Source organism: Vombatus ursinus, unplaced genomic scaffold, assembly GCF_900497805.2.
Source record: "Vombatus ursinus unplaced genomic scaffold, bare-nosed wombat genome assembly UNPS02014799.1, whole genome shotgun sequence".
Classification (NCBI taxonomy): domain Eukaryota; kingdom Metazoa; phylum Chordata; class Mammalia; order Diprotodontia; family Vombatidae; genus Vombatus; species Vombatus ursinus.
In genome coordinates, this window is record NW_020954577.1 from 1418937 (window position 1) to 1436193 (window position 17257).

The window sequence follows — 17257 nt, forward strand, 5'->3', positions numbered from 1 at the left end:
TTTAAGCACCTACTGTGTGCCATGCACCATGCTAAGGCCTGGAGATACAGAGAAAGGTTAAAAAAAAATCAGTCCCTGTGCTCAAGATGCTCATAGTGTAATGGGGGAGACAGGATGTAAATAACTCTACAGAGAAGCTACAGGGTAGCTGGCTGGTGGTGTTTCAGAGGAAATTACTGCGGTAGCAGCGAGGGAGGAGGGGCCACTGGGGAGGCATCTTGCAGAAGAGGGAGGGTTTGAGCCCTCCCTTCCAAGCTCCTCATTTGACAGGCCAGGGATCTGAGACCTGCAGGGCTCGGGTGTCTTGCCCAGAGGGGCCCAGGTGACCGACGCTGGATTTGAACCCACGTCCTCTACCTTTGCATGACCACGCTGTTGCTACATTGTTTTTTCTGTAAATAGTTTGGATGTTGTGGTTTTAATTAGGATCTTTCCCCTCATTTTGGTTGTTTATTTGATCAATTGTTTGTTGAGGTGAAAGTTTGAAATGATGACTTTGTTTAAAAATGGACAAGAAGGGGGCAGCTGGGTGGCGCAGTGGATAGAGCACTGGCCCCCAAGTCAGGAGGACCTGAGTTCAAATCCAACCTCAGACGTATACTCACTAGCTACGTGACTCTGGGCAAGTGACTCAACCGCAGTCGCCTCACCAAAAACAAAATGGGCGAGGAGCCTATCTGATTCATGCGGAGGGGCTAAACCCTTGAAGTTAAGGTTGGCATTCAAATTTGACTGTGAATAGTTTCATTTTTCATCACTGACTTTTTTTTTTAAGATCAGCTATTCTAACTACAACGGGAGTGTGATCAGGGAAAGAGGCCTGGGAGATAGGAGACCTGGGTTCCATTTCTGGCTCCAAATTACCTTTGTGACCTTGGGAGAGTCTCGGTTTCCCTGTCTGAAAAATGAAGGTGTCGGGTTAGATAAACTCTAAAATTCTTCACGCTGTCAAAGTGTGTGGTTTCCTTTTTCTTTCCCTCTCTCCTCCTAGAAGCTTGTCTGGAGAATCTGAACGGACCTAGTCTATAGGGCTGGAGTTCACCTGGGCAGACTTGATGTAGCTTCGCTGTCTCACAGATAGGCATACATGTTAACCTCCCGCCTCTTCTCGATATCAGAGCTTGAAGGGGTGGAGGCCAACCCCCTCACTTGACAAATGAGGAGCCTCACTTGCCCACTGAGGCAAAGTGACTATAATTATCCCTTTTTACAAATGAGGAAACTGAGGCAGACAGAGGGTAAGTGACTTTGCCCCTGATTGCATAGCTAGCAAGCCCCTGAGGCAGGATTTGAACTCAGGTCTTCCTGACTCCAGGTCCAGTACTCTATCCTCTGTTCCCCCTCACTGCCCCGATGACTGGTCTGTAGAAGGATGCATTGGCTGCACTTGTTTGCATTACTGTGTCAGACACCTTGCCAATATGGCGCCATTGGTTTTCATAGAATCTGAGCTGGAAGGAGCCACCTAGTTCAACCTATACCCCAAACCCAAAAGGAATCCCCCCTATAACGCACTCAAGAAGCAGTCATTCAACATCTGCTTAAAGACCTCCAGATGAGAAGAACTAAGTTCATCTCTTGAGGGAACGAATCCCATGTTGGGACCACTCCCATTATTAGTGGGGAAGGGAATAAGCATTTATATAGCACCTAGTATGTACTAGGCACTATCCCAAGCACTTTAATAAATGTTATCTCCTTTGATCCTCATTGCAACCCTGTGAGGTAAGGTGCTATATTATTCCCATTTTACAGTTGAGGAAACTGAGGCCAACAGAGATTAGTGACTTGCCCAAGGTTACAAAACTGGTAAGTACCTGGGGTGGGATTCCAACTCAGGTCTTCCTGATTCCAGACCCAGTTCTCTATTCATTGTGCCACCAGTCACAAGATTTTTCCTGACATCCAGCCTAAATTGGCCTCCTTTTAATTTGCCCTCTGACTAAAATGAATTTAAGGCAGTTTGGAGAGGGAGGGTCCTAATGGGGGTTAGGCTCCAGAGCTGGAGGGGACATAGAGGACAGGGGATTATGGATTTACAGCTACAAGAACCATCCCCTCTGAGCCTGCCCATTGCACAGATGAAGCTCAGATAGGGAAGTATCTAGTTTGCCTAAAATCCTACATATTTGAATAAGCAAATATGCAGTGCTACCGTGGGAGGAATTAGTCAGTGACTTCGGTACTGATTCTTGATTTGAAATGGGCTTGAAGTTTCCCCAAGTCTTTTTGAAAGCATTGCAGGGTTTCCCAGATGACAACTTCCCCTCAATAGAGCACTGACCTCGAAATAAGCAGGTCAGGGTTTATTATCCCCATTTGACAGGTGAGAAAACTGAGGTGCACAGAGGTGGGTGTCACACAGCTAGTCAGAATCTAAGCTGAGATTCAGACTCAGGTGCACTCCCCATGCCCCCCACTGCCACTTTATTGGTTAGGATGGGGCTCTCAAGAAAATGATAGCCAGCTGCCTGCGGTGAGGAGGAGAAGGAGGGGCAGCTCAGGGCTACCAGGCGTGCCACCAGTTTGGAGCTGCCCACGGCCACACTCTTCCCTCACCTTAAGACATCCAGAGAGGGTGTGGGGATCTGGAGATCAGCCATCCGTGGCCGAGGCTTGTTTTGTAAACACAGCATCGATGCTAGGGAGATGGGCACCGAGTACTCGGGCATAGCCATCCGCTCGGTGCTCCCGAACAAGCGGGACAAGTACTAGGATGGGAAGGGCATTGGGTGCGCCCATTCTGCGTGGATGACTTTGACGGTGGACGCCACCGTGCACGTCAATGCTATGCGTTTCATCACCCACTCGTGTGAGTCCAACTTCTTCTCGAGGGATCCAAGTGGAGGGCCAGAAGCACATCGTGATCTGTGCTGCATCCTCAGGGGGAGAGCTCACCTAGGACTAAGAGGGATGCCAGCAGCAAGCAGCCCTGCAGCTTGGGTGGGGCCAAGCGCTGTCCATGCCTGCCTGAGCTGTGGGCCCCTCTGGCCTGGCCCTGAGGGGACCCCACCCATCCTTTACCATCTAATTTCCCCCTTCCCCTCCCCACCCTCAGCACGTGTCCCCGGGGAGCCCCGCCTGCCCTTTTCCAGTTATCACCTGCCTGCAGGGTCCAAGATGTAGATATATTGTACAAAGGTTTCTATATCCCTTATTTTCTATGTACTTTTTTTTATTTAAAAAGTGGGGTCCCAGGGGGGACTCCCCCAATAAAGTCCGTCAATGTTTGGGGAAAAAAAAAAGGAAAGAAAATGATCACCATCACTAACATTTATCAAAGCACCGTAAAGTTTGCAACGCGCTCCCATATGCGATCTCCTTTGAGCTTTATAATAACGCAGTGAGGTCGGTGCTTTTATTGTTCCCATTGAGCAGATGAAGAAACTGAGGTTTGGAATAGGGAAGGGGTTTGCTCCTGATCACAAAGGTTGTAAGTGTCAGAAGTGGGATTTGAACTCAGGTCTTCCTGGCTCCAAGAAAGTTATATCCTTGAGGAGACAGCCTGATACAGGGGAGAGGAAGATTGGTTCTAAAATCAATTCAGTCCTTTCAATCAGGCCTGACTCTTCATGATCCCATTTGAAGTTTTCTTGGCAAAGATACTGGAGTGATTTGCTATTTCCTTCTCCAGCTCATTTTACAGATGAGGCAACTGAGGCAAGCAGGGTTAAGTGACTTGCACAGGGTCACACAGCTAGGAAGTTCTGAGGCCGGATTTGAACTCGGGTCTTCTGACTCCAGACCTGGTGCTCTGTGCACTGTGGTGCCACCTAACTGCCCTAAAGTCAGAAGACCTGGGAAAAATCGCAATTTTCCCATTTATTACTTGTGTGACCTTAGACAAGTCAATTTACTTCTCTGTCCCTCATTCACCTTATCTGTAAAATGAAGAGCTGGGATTATCCTGGCCCTTGGGGTCCCTTCCAGCTTTACTTCTAGGATACTACAAATTTCTCTGTGCCTCAGTTTCCTTTTCTATAAAATGTGGATATTGGAGTGGGGGCCCTTTGGTTGGTCCCCCTAAGTCTAAGATCCTAGGATCCCACGTCCCTGGAGATGGGGCAGTTTCCTTGCACCCTGAAACAGAATTCAGTTAAATCTGAGAACATACCAAGTTTGTCCTCCTGTAGAAAACTGACCAGTTATCTCATTAATTGGCCTAAATACGTTTACAATTGGACTCCACCTGCTTTTCACTGGCCTCTCAGTCTGAACAAGAGGGGCCTTGCCTTCCCTCCCTGGGCCCTCCCAGAAAGCCTGTTAAGGCTTCATCTGAGCCCCTTCTGGCCTCTTCCTTCAGTTCCACCCAGCTGCCCCTCCCACTGAAACTCTATCCCGAGGCTGGGTTACAGAGAGGGAGCAGTGTTGAGTGACCTCATTGTTGTCCCTTGCTTTCTGAACCAAAGGCATCTGGTGCCATCTTCAGCCAGGAAGAAGTACATTGGACACATTCAGTGTTGGGCAAAGAGGATGCGCTTGGGGGAAGGCCACTGACCCTGCTTTCCTGGTCACATATGCTGGAGACAGTCAGAGATACAGCATCCCTATTAGTCATGCAATATACAAACACTGGAGTCTCTTTCTGTGGTTTTCAGGGAACTGCCCAACTTAAAATACAGATTCAAGGCTAGATTTAGAGGAGGGACCTTGGAGGTCATGGAGTTCAACCCTCTCATTTCACAGATGGGAAAACTGAGGACTCTTCCCAGAACCAAATAGGGAAAGTGATGACTGAGAATGGGGAGAAGATGCATACAGAGCTTAACAGGGCCCCAGATTTCTTGATGGACGTGTGGATGACCAGCCTCTAAGCTCCCTCCTGGCTCTGTCCACAACATCATGACCCAGACTTGACTGACCCTAAAACTTGGCCCATTCAAAATAGGTTTCTTCCACCAGCCCTGAAGTCAGGAGGACCCAAGTTCAAATCCGGCCTCAGACCAAACACTTGACACATGCTAGCTGTGTGACCTTGGGCAAGTCACTTAACCCCGATTTCCTCACTAAAAAAAACCCAAAAACCAAAAAACAAAATAGGTTTCTTCTTCCCAGAGGGGAGTGTAGGACAGTCAAGGACAAGAACCAGCTGAAAACCACGTCCCGAACCCCGGGTGCTGAGATCTTGTCCTGGCCATCTTCTGAATTTTACCCTGGTTGACAGACTCGCAAGGGAGAATCTTCTCTGAAGAGCTCTGAGATAATTCTGCCTCTTGTGAGAGTGAGCCTCAGTTTACCTTTCACTGACATGTTCACTCTTTCTACTGGCTCTGTCCAAGTTCTAACAGAAAGAGGAAAAGAACCATAAGTTCTGGAAAGGAAGCCAGAAAGGGGAGGATTGTCTAAGGCAAGACTAATGGGAAAGTGTTGAGTTTGGGGACAGGGTTGGTCTTTTATAAAGTTATTTAGACCACTGGGTACCTGTGACTTCATCAGTGTGAGGAATTCTCCCACCTTCTCTTCCAGTACAGTTGCCTAGGCCACTGGTTAGGTGACTTGCCCAGGGTCACACCCCTAGGCAGAAGCAGGAATCGAACCGGTGTCTTCCTCCAAGGCCAGCTCTCTAGGTATTGCTGTTCCCCTTAGCATTAAGTAGAACTTCATCCAGGTCTATAATTACGCTAGAGCATTGGGGGTCTCCCCCAGGGACTTACATCTTCCCAGACCCCCTCAGTACAGAATTTCTGCCGTAGCTTTCCACTGTTCACTCACACATGTCATCCTGACAAGCTGTGAGACAGAAAGGTGCCGTAGCATCGGGAAAAGAGCATTTGATTTGGAGTCGACGGACCCAAGTGGGAATCTCGGCTCGGACGCATCCCAGCTGGGTGACTGGACGAATCACTTCACTTCTCTGCGCCAGCTTCCTTGTCCTTCAGGTGTCATTTTCGTTACCTGCTTCCTGGGGCTGTTAGACCGTGCTTTATAGACTTCAGAGGTCACTGTGCGCTCATGGTTAGTGAGGGCAGCTGGGGCCGTCCTCAGCCTGGTCCTCCGCAGTCTGGTTCTCATGCCCTTTTGGTCTTTTTTTTTTCATGTTCCTCCCCTACATAGTGTCTCTCTCCCTCAGTCTGTCAGATCTGTTGTTCCATTCCCCTCCCTTTGCGCCCAGCTGTCTAGCTTGCCTAGAACATTATCACTTTGCTATTAGACTCTTGGCTTAGTTTTGTTACAAATTACTGTATATAAGAATCATACAAAACACACATCCAGTATACAGTGCTGGAGGAGTGGATAGAGAACCAGCCGTGGAGTCTAGAAAACCTAGGTCGCAGTCCTCCCCTCTGACATTTCCTGGCTATGTGACCTCAGACAAGTCACCTTCTGACTTCTCAGAGCTTCCAGACATCCCTCTGAAACTGATTTATCTGGCAGGTTTTATCAAATTTGCATTGGTAGAGAGAGTTTCTGCACTGAGAATTCCCTACACCAATGAAATCACAGGTATAGCCCCCCCCCACCCACTCCCACCCAAAAAATATTGTCATATACAGCAGGTGTAGAACTAAAGCAGTTAATTCAGACTAAGGACAAATACCGAAGCTGAAACTTAATTATTTTGGCCACATCATGAGAAGATGGGACTCATTGGAGAAGACCCTGATGTTGGGAAAGGTAGAAGGCAAAAGGAAAAGGGGATGGCAGAGGATGAGAGGGATAGAGAGCGTCGTGGAAGCAGCAAACGTGAGCTTGGACAGACTTGGGGAGATGGTGGAGGTTAGAAGGGCCCGTTGTGCCATGGTCCGGAGAGTCATGAAGAGTCAGACATGACTAAACAGCAAAACAACGTGGAATTAGCAGGATACACCATGTTCGTGCACAGTAAAATCCTTTGCAATTTCTTGCATATGTATTTTTTGGTTTTGTGTGTACTGTGTGCAGGGGTATGTGTGTACGTATCCTGGACCCCCTCTGGACATCTGGAGAAGCCTGGGGTCCCCTTTTCAGAAACATATTTTTAAATAATTGAAGGAAATGCTAAATGTCAATTCCAGGTTAATAAAAATGATGATGTAATTTTTTTCCCATCTAAGTTCATGGACCCTCTGAAATCTAATAAACTAATCCATGGACCCCAGGTTCAGAACCCCTGTCCTAGGAGAATGTATTGTCCTTGAGGGCAAGGGCCATTTCCCTTTTGTATTTGAGTCCTCAGTGCCTAGCACAGGGCCTGACCTATAGTATGGCCTTTATTGAATTGAATTACCCGAATTTTTCAGATGAGGAAACACAGGCTGAGCAAGGTGAAGTGATTTACCCAGGGTCATACATCTAGTTAGCCTCAGAAGGGCTTAAGCCAGGAGCAGTTCCCTGTATACAGCAGATGGCCAATAAATGTTGTTTGGCACCCATAAGAATGCCTGCCCCACCCCACCCCCAGCCACAGGGCATATATGAATTTACATGGGTCCTTGCACAGTGTTGGGTGTGGCGGAGTCCAGGGTGGAGGCCCTGTCTGATTGTGGGACCTACTGTGAGCCACCTTTGGTGTGAATGCTGACTAGCTGTACTGGTCTGTCTTGGCCCTGGAGGAGAGGTATTGGAAGACCTTTCCTCCGAGCAGTAGAGAGGTGAGGGACTAGGGATGCAGAAGGCCACCCGTGCCGGTAACAAGGGCTCGGGTTGGCTGAGCTTATCATCTGTCTATTACCACAGGGCTCAGTTGGACGGGAGAGAAGAGCAGAGCCATAAATGACCACGAATGATGTAAAAAACTAACAAAAACAAGGTTTCCGTAGAGTTGTGTTTATGAAAATCCCCATTAGAAACTGCAAGGACATTGTAGGAGACGTTTAACTCTGCAAGCCCAGGAGGCCATGATGTGTTTGCCCTCTTGTGAAACAACACAGATCATTGGCATTCCTACCATCAGGTACAATTTGTTACTCCAAGGAAAAACCTCTCCAACAAGGCGAGTGCTTTCTGGTTCACTGGAAAGCATGCTGGGCTAGAAGCCAGAAGACCAGTTTTGGAATCCTGGCTCATTAGCTCTATGACATTGGCCAAAGCTCTTGGGCCTCACTTCTTCATCTGTAAAACGGGGAGGGGGTGAAGGGAACTAGATAGACAAGCTCGGAGGCAAGGCTCCCTCATCTTGTCACATCCTGGCCCCCTTGGGCAGTCTGCTGAAGCCTACAAAGTCCTACATTAAAATAAAATACAGGGGACTAGATGGGAAACCAATTACCTTGAAATAGAATTATTTAAAAAATGATTTTAAGTTCATTGACTCCCAGGGTGAGATCCCTGCTCTAAGGTCCCTTCTAAGTTCAAATCTATAATCCTATGATCCCACGGTTTATTCATAGTGAAACTCCAGAGATTCTACTTCCATGGGGGAAAAAAGCGGGGAGGAAATAAGCATTTATTGAGCACTTACTGTTTGCTAGCAACACAGTGAAAGAAAAAACAGTCTTCACCACGACCGAGAAGGGCATTTCATAGGGATCGTGGGATTTTGTAGAGCTAAAAAAGACGATCTTGCAAGGCTCCTAGTTAATCAGGATGCAATAGAGAACCACTGGAAACGTTTGAGCAAAGGAGTGCCATGTCTAGACCTGTACATAATTCCTTTGGTCAAACGTTTTCAACGATTCCTATTGCATCCTAATTAAATTACAAACACCTGATTCAATTGCAAACCTCTACCTGGCCTTCATTTCCTTTGACAAGCTGGGGCTACCCTCCAGTCCGATCTCATACTACTGCCAGAATCCCAGCCTGAGAGACAATCCATCTATCTAATCTATCTATCTAGTCCCCCACCTCTCCATATTGGATGTCTATAACATCTCTGGCAAGAGTTCAGCCAGCTTGAAGACCTTCAGTGAGGACTCACTACCTACCTGCCAAGGCAGCCTATGCCCCTCTGGGATGGCTCTTAGTTGAGAGGCTGGGTTTCCCCTACATCCAGCCTCAATCTCCTTAAGCCAAGGTTGTGAAAGTTTCTATACTTGTTTGGGGACAGCCTGGGGCTCTTGCGCTCTTACAAAGCTCCCTGCGCACAGAGCAGAAACCCCTGGACCTTCAACTGGAAGGTCACACCAGCACCAACCAGAGAGGCCTTGATGCAGGCCACAGAGCCCAGGCACAGCCTGCAAGGCAGTGGCCAGCCCTGGCAGTTTCAGCGATGGGTGTGTGGCCAAAATCCAGAGCTCACCCTGATGCAGAGGAGTGAAACATTGTCTTGGGGGTTTTGAAAAGCCCCAAGGCATGAATCACTATTTGATTCTGGTTGGCTGGCTAGAGGGGAACTGAGAAGAGGCACATGGTTCCAGTGTGCAGGAGCAATGGGGGATAGGCAAATATTGAGGTGGGCCCAGTCTCCGAATCTACATTGGTTTGTTTTGACATTTAAGTGCTCAGTAACCCCACAATCAAACACCATGTGTGCACTCCTCCGCTTTGTCAATGGGCTCTGTGAGGCCTGTTGGGGGGCCCAGGTTTAACTTGTTACTTCCAAACAAGGGGCTCAGGAAGATGCCCTTCACCCTTGGTCACTTGCACCAGAGTTGGTCCCTTGGGTAAATTGGGTTTTACTGAAGAATGCCTTTTTCTGCTGGAGTGGGGCTAGAGAGAATGAGCTGCAGGATGGAGGAATTATGTGAGTTAACAGGATTTACTAAAGGTTCTCATTATTGACCCTGCACTTATTGTGTCTCCTTCAGACAACCTCCCCCAAGTCATAGAGAACCATCCATCTCCCCCCTTGTTGCATGGGATTACACCTGAGACACCCCCTCCCTTCTCAGTGTATACATGTGATTCATCTTATTCATCTAGTATTGGAATGTGTCAATCAGTCAACAGGCACTTATTAAGCACCTACTCTGTGCCAGGCAGTGTGCTAAGTGCTGAAATGGTACAGAGACTGTAAGCTCCTTGAGGGCAGAAACAATATTTGCCTTTCTTTGTATCCCCAGAACTTACTACTGTGCCTGGCATGCACTAAGAGCTTTAATAAATGCTTGTTGGCTGGTATTCCCATCCAAAAGTCATGGGTTCAAATCCTATCTCCGACACTAGCCATACAGTGACTGAACCCATCCCAGCCTTAGTTTCCTCGTCTACAAAATGGGGGAGGGGGAGAGTCATTATAAAGTTCCTTTTGCCTCTGTATCATCCCTTTTTCTGTTGTCGTCCCCATTAGTAGTCAGGTGAAGCCAATGGACCCCATCTCAGAATGTTGTTTTTAAATAATTGAAGGAAATACTAGATTCTGGTCAGAGGTTGGGGAAAATGTGCTTGTCCTTTTTTTTCCATTTAAACGCACAGACTCCCTGAAATTGGGGGGGAGCAGTCTGTGTCCCTAATTAAGAAACACCCCTGATTAAGACCCTCCGTTCTCAATCTATGAATCAATGATCCATTGATCATTGAGGGAGCCCGTGCCACTATGAAGTTCTGTTCAGTGTAGCTCCCTTTGGAAGACATCTCTCCAGTCTCTGTATGTCTTCCTGCAGATCTCTCTCCTCATTGCCTTCCTCTGTGTGAAGAACTCCATGTGGACTGATTACAGCGCGTACAGCTACTTTGAAGTGGTCACCATGTGTGACCTGCTGATGATTCTCGTCTTCTACCTGGTCCATCTTTTCTGCATCTACAGGATGCTCACCTGTATCAGCTGGCCATTGGCGGTAAGCCGGCTAGTAGCGTTCAGCTGGGAGCTGCACAGCTCTGGGAGCTTTGCTTAGTAACTGAAATGGGAGGGAGGAAGGTGATCCCATCATCTTTCCAGGTGGTCTTTTTTAATCCTTTAATTTGGCACCTGCTGTCCTAATTATCCATTGCCAGAGAGTACCTCTTACTGATTCAGGGAAGATCTCAGCGCTGGCAGGCTGGTATCCCAATTTCCACCTTTAGTGCTTCAGAACAGGCTAAGGATTTGGCGGGGAGGGTTGGGAGGCGAGGTGATAAAGAAGCGTTTCTAACACTCAACTTGTGACTTGAATTCAATAAACATTTATTAAGTACCTGCCTTGTGCCCCACACTGTGCTAAGCTTGTTGGAAATGTATCTTAGCTACAAAATAACAGGTGGAGAGAAACAGTGGTTGCTAACTTTTTTTTAATTGATAGACTTAAAAATGTATTTGAAAAAAATAGAAATAAAGGGAAACATTTAAATGTGAACAAACCAGCACAGTGTCTAGTCAGGGGTGGGGAACCTTTGGCTTTGAGGCCACATGTGGCCCTCAAGGTCCTCAAGTACAGCCAATTCAGTCAAAGGGCCTAACTTGAGGACCTAGAGGGCCACATGTGGCCTTGAGGCCTCAAGTTCCCTACCCCTGGGGATGCTCAGTCATTCTCTCTCTCTCTCTCTCTTTTTCTCTTTCTCTCTCTCTCTCCCCCTCTTTTTCTTTACCTCTCTCTTTTTCTTTACCTTTCTCTCTCTCTTTCTCTCTCTTCCTCTCCCTCTCTCTCTTTCCCTTTCTCTGTCTCTCTCTCTGTCTCTCCCCCCCCCCCCCCCCAGAGAACTGATAGCACAGTGTTTCCCAGGCCTGGTTCAGTGACGCCCCAGATACTTTCTCATCATTATCACAAGGCTCCTTCTGGAATTTCCTAAAAAAGCCAACCACCAAACGTATATTAAGCATATATCTGAGCAGGGTACCCTAGGATAGACTCTGGGGCTTGACTCAAGGTTTAAAATTGATCACTAAATCTATTTCACTCAAATAGTGAAATAGACACTATAATTGATTAAAACCAATACACAACTCTTGGCTGGGAGCAAATTGTGTTGGTGAACACATAGAGTATTTCATTCTTTCCATTACACAGTGCCTGGCTCATAATAGGTGCTTAATAAATGCTTACTGATGGATTAATCTGCTGATCTTGAGAATCTATGAAAGTTCAGTGAGCTCTCAAAGCCACTGGCCAACATCTCTGGTTCCTCCTTGTAGCACCAAGTCCCAAGATCCTTCTGGCTTCCCTGCTGTCTGTGTGATGCACGTACAGAAGTACAGGATAGGGGTGGAGGGCGAAGAGGGAGGGCAGGGTAAGGATGTCAGCGGACAGAGCCAGTCACATGCTCTGTCCTTTCATACTTTCAGTTTCTCATTAGCCAGAAACTCTGTTCTACATCTCTTTGAAGGACTTATGTCGTTTTCCCTTTCTGCTTTATCTCTTCCTTGTTCTATTATTCTATTATGTTCCTAGTTCTTTCTATATTTTCTGCTTTTTCCTCATATCTTAGTTTCTTAGAGGTTCCTGTTCCACACCACCAGTCCCTGTTTCATGCCACATTCTATCTAGTGTGTGTTTGGTTACAAGGAAGAAAGAGGAAGAGGAAGGACTGAGCAATGTTTCTAATTATGGTGAAATAAATTTTTGACACGGCTTTGTAGTTCCAGCCCAGGACTTCATGAAAAGGGATATGTGCTTGGAAATGGGAAATCCAGTGGACCAAGAGAGAGCATTAAAGAGGAAACTTGCTCTTTCAGTAGGCTCAACAAAGGCAAAGTCTCCTTGATGAAGCATTGAAGCTGTCCATTTGGATATGATAGAAAGCCATTCTTGGAATATCATGGCTGGTCCAGGCACCTCCTTTTAAGAAAGGCATTCCTACATTGGTGGGAAGTACAACCAGTATAGTAAAGGACCTATAGGTCATAAGATAGAATAATAGTAATAATGAATCATCATAACTCCCATGAGTCTCTAACGCTATAAGGCTTCGTATGATATTTCATGAGATCCTCCCCAGTAACCCTGCTGCTATTATTCCCATTTTAGAGATGAAAAAACTGAAACTCAAAAGTAGTTGAGTGACTTATTCAGGGTCATATAACTAGTCCTTATCTGAGATGGGATTAAAAGCCAGGTCTTCCTGACTCCTGAGTCCAGCACGACCCACTAAGCCACGTCTGGAGTTCTATTTGAAGGAATGAGGGATTTTAACTTGGAGAAGAGAAATCTTGCAGGGCTGAGGGGATGAGGAAGGGGGTCATGATGGCCATATTTAGATTCAGATATTTGAAGTTATTACAAGGGATTAGATTCATTCTGTTTGATACACCCACCCCCTCACCTCCACCTTCCCACCCCAAAAAGGCACGGAAGTTACAAGAGAGACAGATTTAAGCTGGACAGCAGAGAAAACTTCCCAACAATTGGAGTTGTGCCCAAGTGGCCTGGGAGGTCTTCAAGCAAAGGCTGGTTGGACTTTTGGTGGGTCCAATGTAGAGGGGTCTCATGCTCAGGTCCAGATTAAACTAGAGGCCCCTGAGGTCCCTTCCATTTCTGGGACTCAACCCAAATTCAGGGGAGACAGGGTGAGAAGCATCCTAGCTGAGCCTAGGAGCGAGGAAACACCATTGGCCCATGCTGAGTGCTTCTCAGACCGCAGCTGACTCCTTTCTAAGTTCTGCCTGAGGCTCATCTATTATTTCCAAAGTAACTGTGAGATAGCTGCTACTCTCATCCCCATTTTACAGATGAAGAAGGAACTGGGGGTTTTAGTCTAGAGAGGACAGCGTGGCTCCCTGGGCAGCATACTGGGCTATTGCTGAACTCAGCAGGTCTCTGTGGTCAGTGACAAGAGTTAGGGGCGCGGTCAGCCTGCTTCTAGATTCCTGTTCTGCCAGGAACTTTTTCTAAAGGCAGAAAAGACCCAGAGCTTCTTTGTGGGGGACCTCTGCCCCTAGGAATGAAGCTAATGCCTTCCTTGAAAGCTTTAGCCGCCTGGAGACAGGGAAAGGGGAGAAGATTGTTCGTGATTCTCTGCAAAGCCAGAATCATCTTCTGAAAGAACAAAGTGGATAATGAAGCAGCTATTGGCGGCTGGCTTGATGAATTTAGTTTTCGTTCTGTCCCCTTTTCTTTCCTCCCTTGGATTTTCTGTCTCTGCTCCTGGCTTGTCTCATGTTACACCTGAATAGGGCTGTGCTGGAGTTAGGAGACCACTCCCTCTCTTGGTTTTCATTTTCCCCAATGTTGCGGTTACCCCACCCAACACCCCATGAGCAATGCCCTAGGGACAGCCCCTCCCAGGCCAGCCTACCCACCTCTCTACCTCTTTCTCCCCTCCAGGAATTTCTGCATTACTTAATTGGTACAATCCTCCTGCTGATTGCATCCATCGTGGCAGCATCCAAGAGTTACGGCATAGGCGGCCTCGTGGCTGGAGCGGTGAGGAGCCTTCTCTTGGATGAGCCCCCCAAAACTCAGCCACTCTCCTGCTTCTTTGACCTGGTGCAGCCTGAGCTTCCTGCCTTCCTGTGGATAACAGGAGCAAAGATATAGAGCTGAAAGGGACCTTAGGGCCATTTGTCCAACCCCGTCCTAGAAAGACTCTAATCTAACCGTGTTATTTTATAAGTGAGGAAACTGAGTCAGAGAACTTAAGTGACTTCCCAGGGTCACACAGCTCATCAGTGCTATAAGAAACATTTGAAACCAGGTCTTCTAGACTCCAAGTCCCACAGTCCACAGTCAATAGTCGATAAACATGTATTAAGCACCTACTATGTGCCAGGCACCATGCTAATGGCTGGGTGTACAAAAAGAGTCAAAGACTATTTCTGCCCTCAAGAAGCTCATAGTCTAATGGGGGAAAAGGCAGGGGAAGGGGAAGACGAGACAACAGGAAAAATGATGTACCAGGATGCTAAATACAGGTTAAATAGAAAGTAAGTGAGAGGGAGAAGGCACTAGAATTAAGAAGGATTGGGAAAAGCTCCAACAGCAGCTAACAACAACGAAAGCTAGCATTTACTTGGTGTTTTGGAGTTGATAAAGGGCTCTTATCTCATTTGAGTCTCCCAGGAACTCTGAGACGTCGTGGCTATTTGTATCCCCGTTTCACGGAGGCAGAAACCAAGGCTTAGAAGGGTTAGGTGACTTTCCTGGACAATTTGCTTCTGATCGCCCTGATTTAAGCCCCGTGCCCTCTGAGATGATAAAGAACGGGATTTTACCTAATACTTTAAGGTTTATAGAGCACCGTCCATGCATGATTTCACTTGAGTCTCATCCAACAACCTTGGGACGCTATGGTTATCCCCATTTTACAGATAAGGAAACTGAGGTTCAGGCAGCTCACTCAGGGTCACATCACACAGGTGGTGGGCTTTGGACCCAAATCTTCCAGACTTCATCAAGCAGCCTAACCCACCCTGTCTTTCAATCTGACCAAGCACATGGGACACAAAACACATCCAGGCTCTTAGGGCTGTCGTAAGCACTGCGCCTTTGGGAAGAACCTGTGTAGGACGTGAGGCATCTGAGGGACACGGCAAACAGACTTGGAGTGGGGAAGACCTGAGTTCAAATCCTGCCTCATACAAATAGCTGTGTGACCCTGGGCTAGTCACCGAACCTCTTCCAGCCTCAGTTTCCTTAATGTAAAATCATAATACGTACCTTACAGCGTTACTGTAAGGATCAAATTAGGTAATAGATGTAAAGTGTTTTGCAAAACTTAAAAGTGCTGTATAAATCATCTATCATCTATCATCATCACCACCATCCTCATCCTCGCCACCCCTGCTTGGGAGGGCCTCCTCTTTTATCTGGGGTAGAGCAGACCCAGGAAACAGTAGAACAGAATGATGTAGTGATGCAGACAGTTGGAGAAGACACCAGCCTACAGGAAGAGAACCATCCATGGGATTGTAGGCCGGTCAGTGAGCACCAGAGGAATCGAGGAAGGGACAGGGGAGTTTGTGCTGACGGCAGCAGCTGCTGGATAGTGCCCAGCTGTTCAGGACAGGGCCCTGCCTTGGGCTGCTGAAGGGCTGTCATGGCAAGATGGGCCTGGTGCATCTGCTGCCCTTGGCCCAGCCGCGCTGAGCCCAAAGATGCTAATAGCTAGCCCTTCTACAGCACAGTAACTTCTGTTAGCTGATTTGGTCTGTGTGACCAGAGCACATCATCTAATAAGCCCTCTGGGCCTCAGCTGCCTCATCTGTAAAAGCTAGGGCGTGGGGTGGACGAGGAGATCTCATTCTGAGAGGCATTGCCCCCTCAAGATGGTGATTGCAGCCCCCTGGTCATCCCAATGTTTGTGCGGCCTCTCTGCCTCACTGGGGTCACCTTCAGAGTTCTGTTTAGACCCAGTTTCAGGTCAGGAGCAACAGAACAGCCCAGAGGATTAAATGCTAAGCACTGAGCCCGTGGTGTCCATCACAGGGAAGCCCAAGTCTGCTGGGCCCTGGAATCTTGTAGACCTTTTCCTCCCTCTTCCCTTACAGTGGATCTAAGGGCTGAGGGCATTTGGGAATGGGACAAGCATCATTCCACTCATCCATTAACTCATCCACCAAATTATCAAAGGTGAGAGCTGGAAGGGTTCCTGGGGTCCACCCCCTTCATTGGAGAAATGAGGAAAAGAGAATTGACTTACCCAGGATCACCCAGCCAAGAAGAATCCAAACCAGGCCTCAAGCCCAAGTTGGCTGACTTAAGTCCAGTAGACTTTGCTCAATGTGTTAAGAGCCTACTATGTGCTAATACAAAGGAGATCTTATCATGGCAAGAAACTTCCCTTTCTGAGAATGAACTCTGAGTCGTAGAGGGTCATTTAAGAGGGAAGGCAAAGGAAGAAGCATTTGTGGGGATTCTGCTAAGCACTTTTTACAGATATCTCATTTGATTTTCACAGCAACCCTGCAAGGTGGGTCCCGTTACATCCCCATTTTACAGATGAGGAAACGGACGCAACAGAGGTTAAGTGACTTGGCCAGGGTGACACAGCTAGTGGGTGTCTGAAGCTGGATTTGAGCTTGGGTCCTCCAGACTCCAGGTCCAGTGCTCTGTCTGTCGGGCCCCCTAGGTCCAGGTCCATCGTTTTCATTTTAACTGCACTGAAAAGATCCTCCATCCTTTGAGAAGGATTATGGGAAAAGCTGCATGCTATAGTGGATCCCAAAATCTGGAAGACCCAGAGTAAAGTTCTGCCCCTGACTGAGCGAGTGACCCATCGTCACAGCGTCCCCGACGGCTCTAACAGACATTCTTAACCTTTCTTGGGAGTCAGGCCCTTGGGCAGCCCAGGGAGGCCTCAGGACCCCTTCTCACAGTCATGTCTTTAAATGCACAAAATAAAATACATCAGATGACAAAGGAAGCCAATTCTGCTGAAATAATTATGAATTGTTTTGAATTTTTTAACTCACAGACCCTGCTCTAATCTTTATCTGCATTAATGACAGGGGGAGCTCCTCATCAGGATTTCTTTACGTGGATGAAATCCCAGATCTGATTACACACACACACACACACACACACACACACACACACACACACACACA

At 47.4% G+C, this 17257-nt stretch overlaps 1 protein-coding gene across 1 annotated transcript in view; it reads left to right on the plus strand.

The window, feature by feature from the left end:
- Nucleotides 1–17257, plus strand: part of LOC114050663 (CKLF-like MARVEL transmembrane domain-containing protein 7) — a 65423-nt gene that overhangs the window by 46086 nt on the left and 2080 nt on the right. Inside the window, exons 2-3 of the mRNA XM_027872519.1 lie at nucleotides 10464–10637; nucleotides 14037–14135. Coding sequence (XP_027728320.1) covers nucleotides 10464–10637; nucleotides 14037–14135 — 273 coding nt within the window. The remainder of the gene's footprint in view (nucleotides 1–10463; nucleotides 10638–14036; nucleotides 14136–17257) is intronic.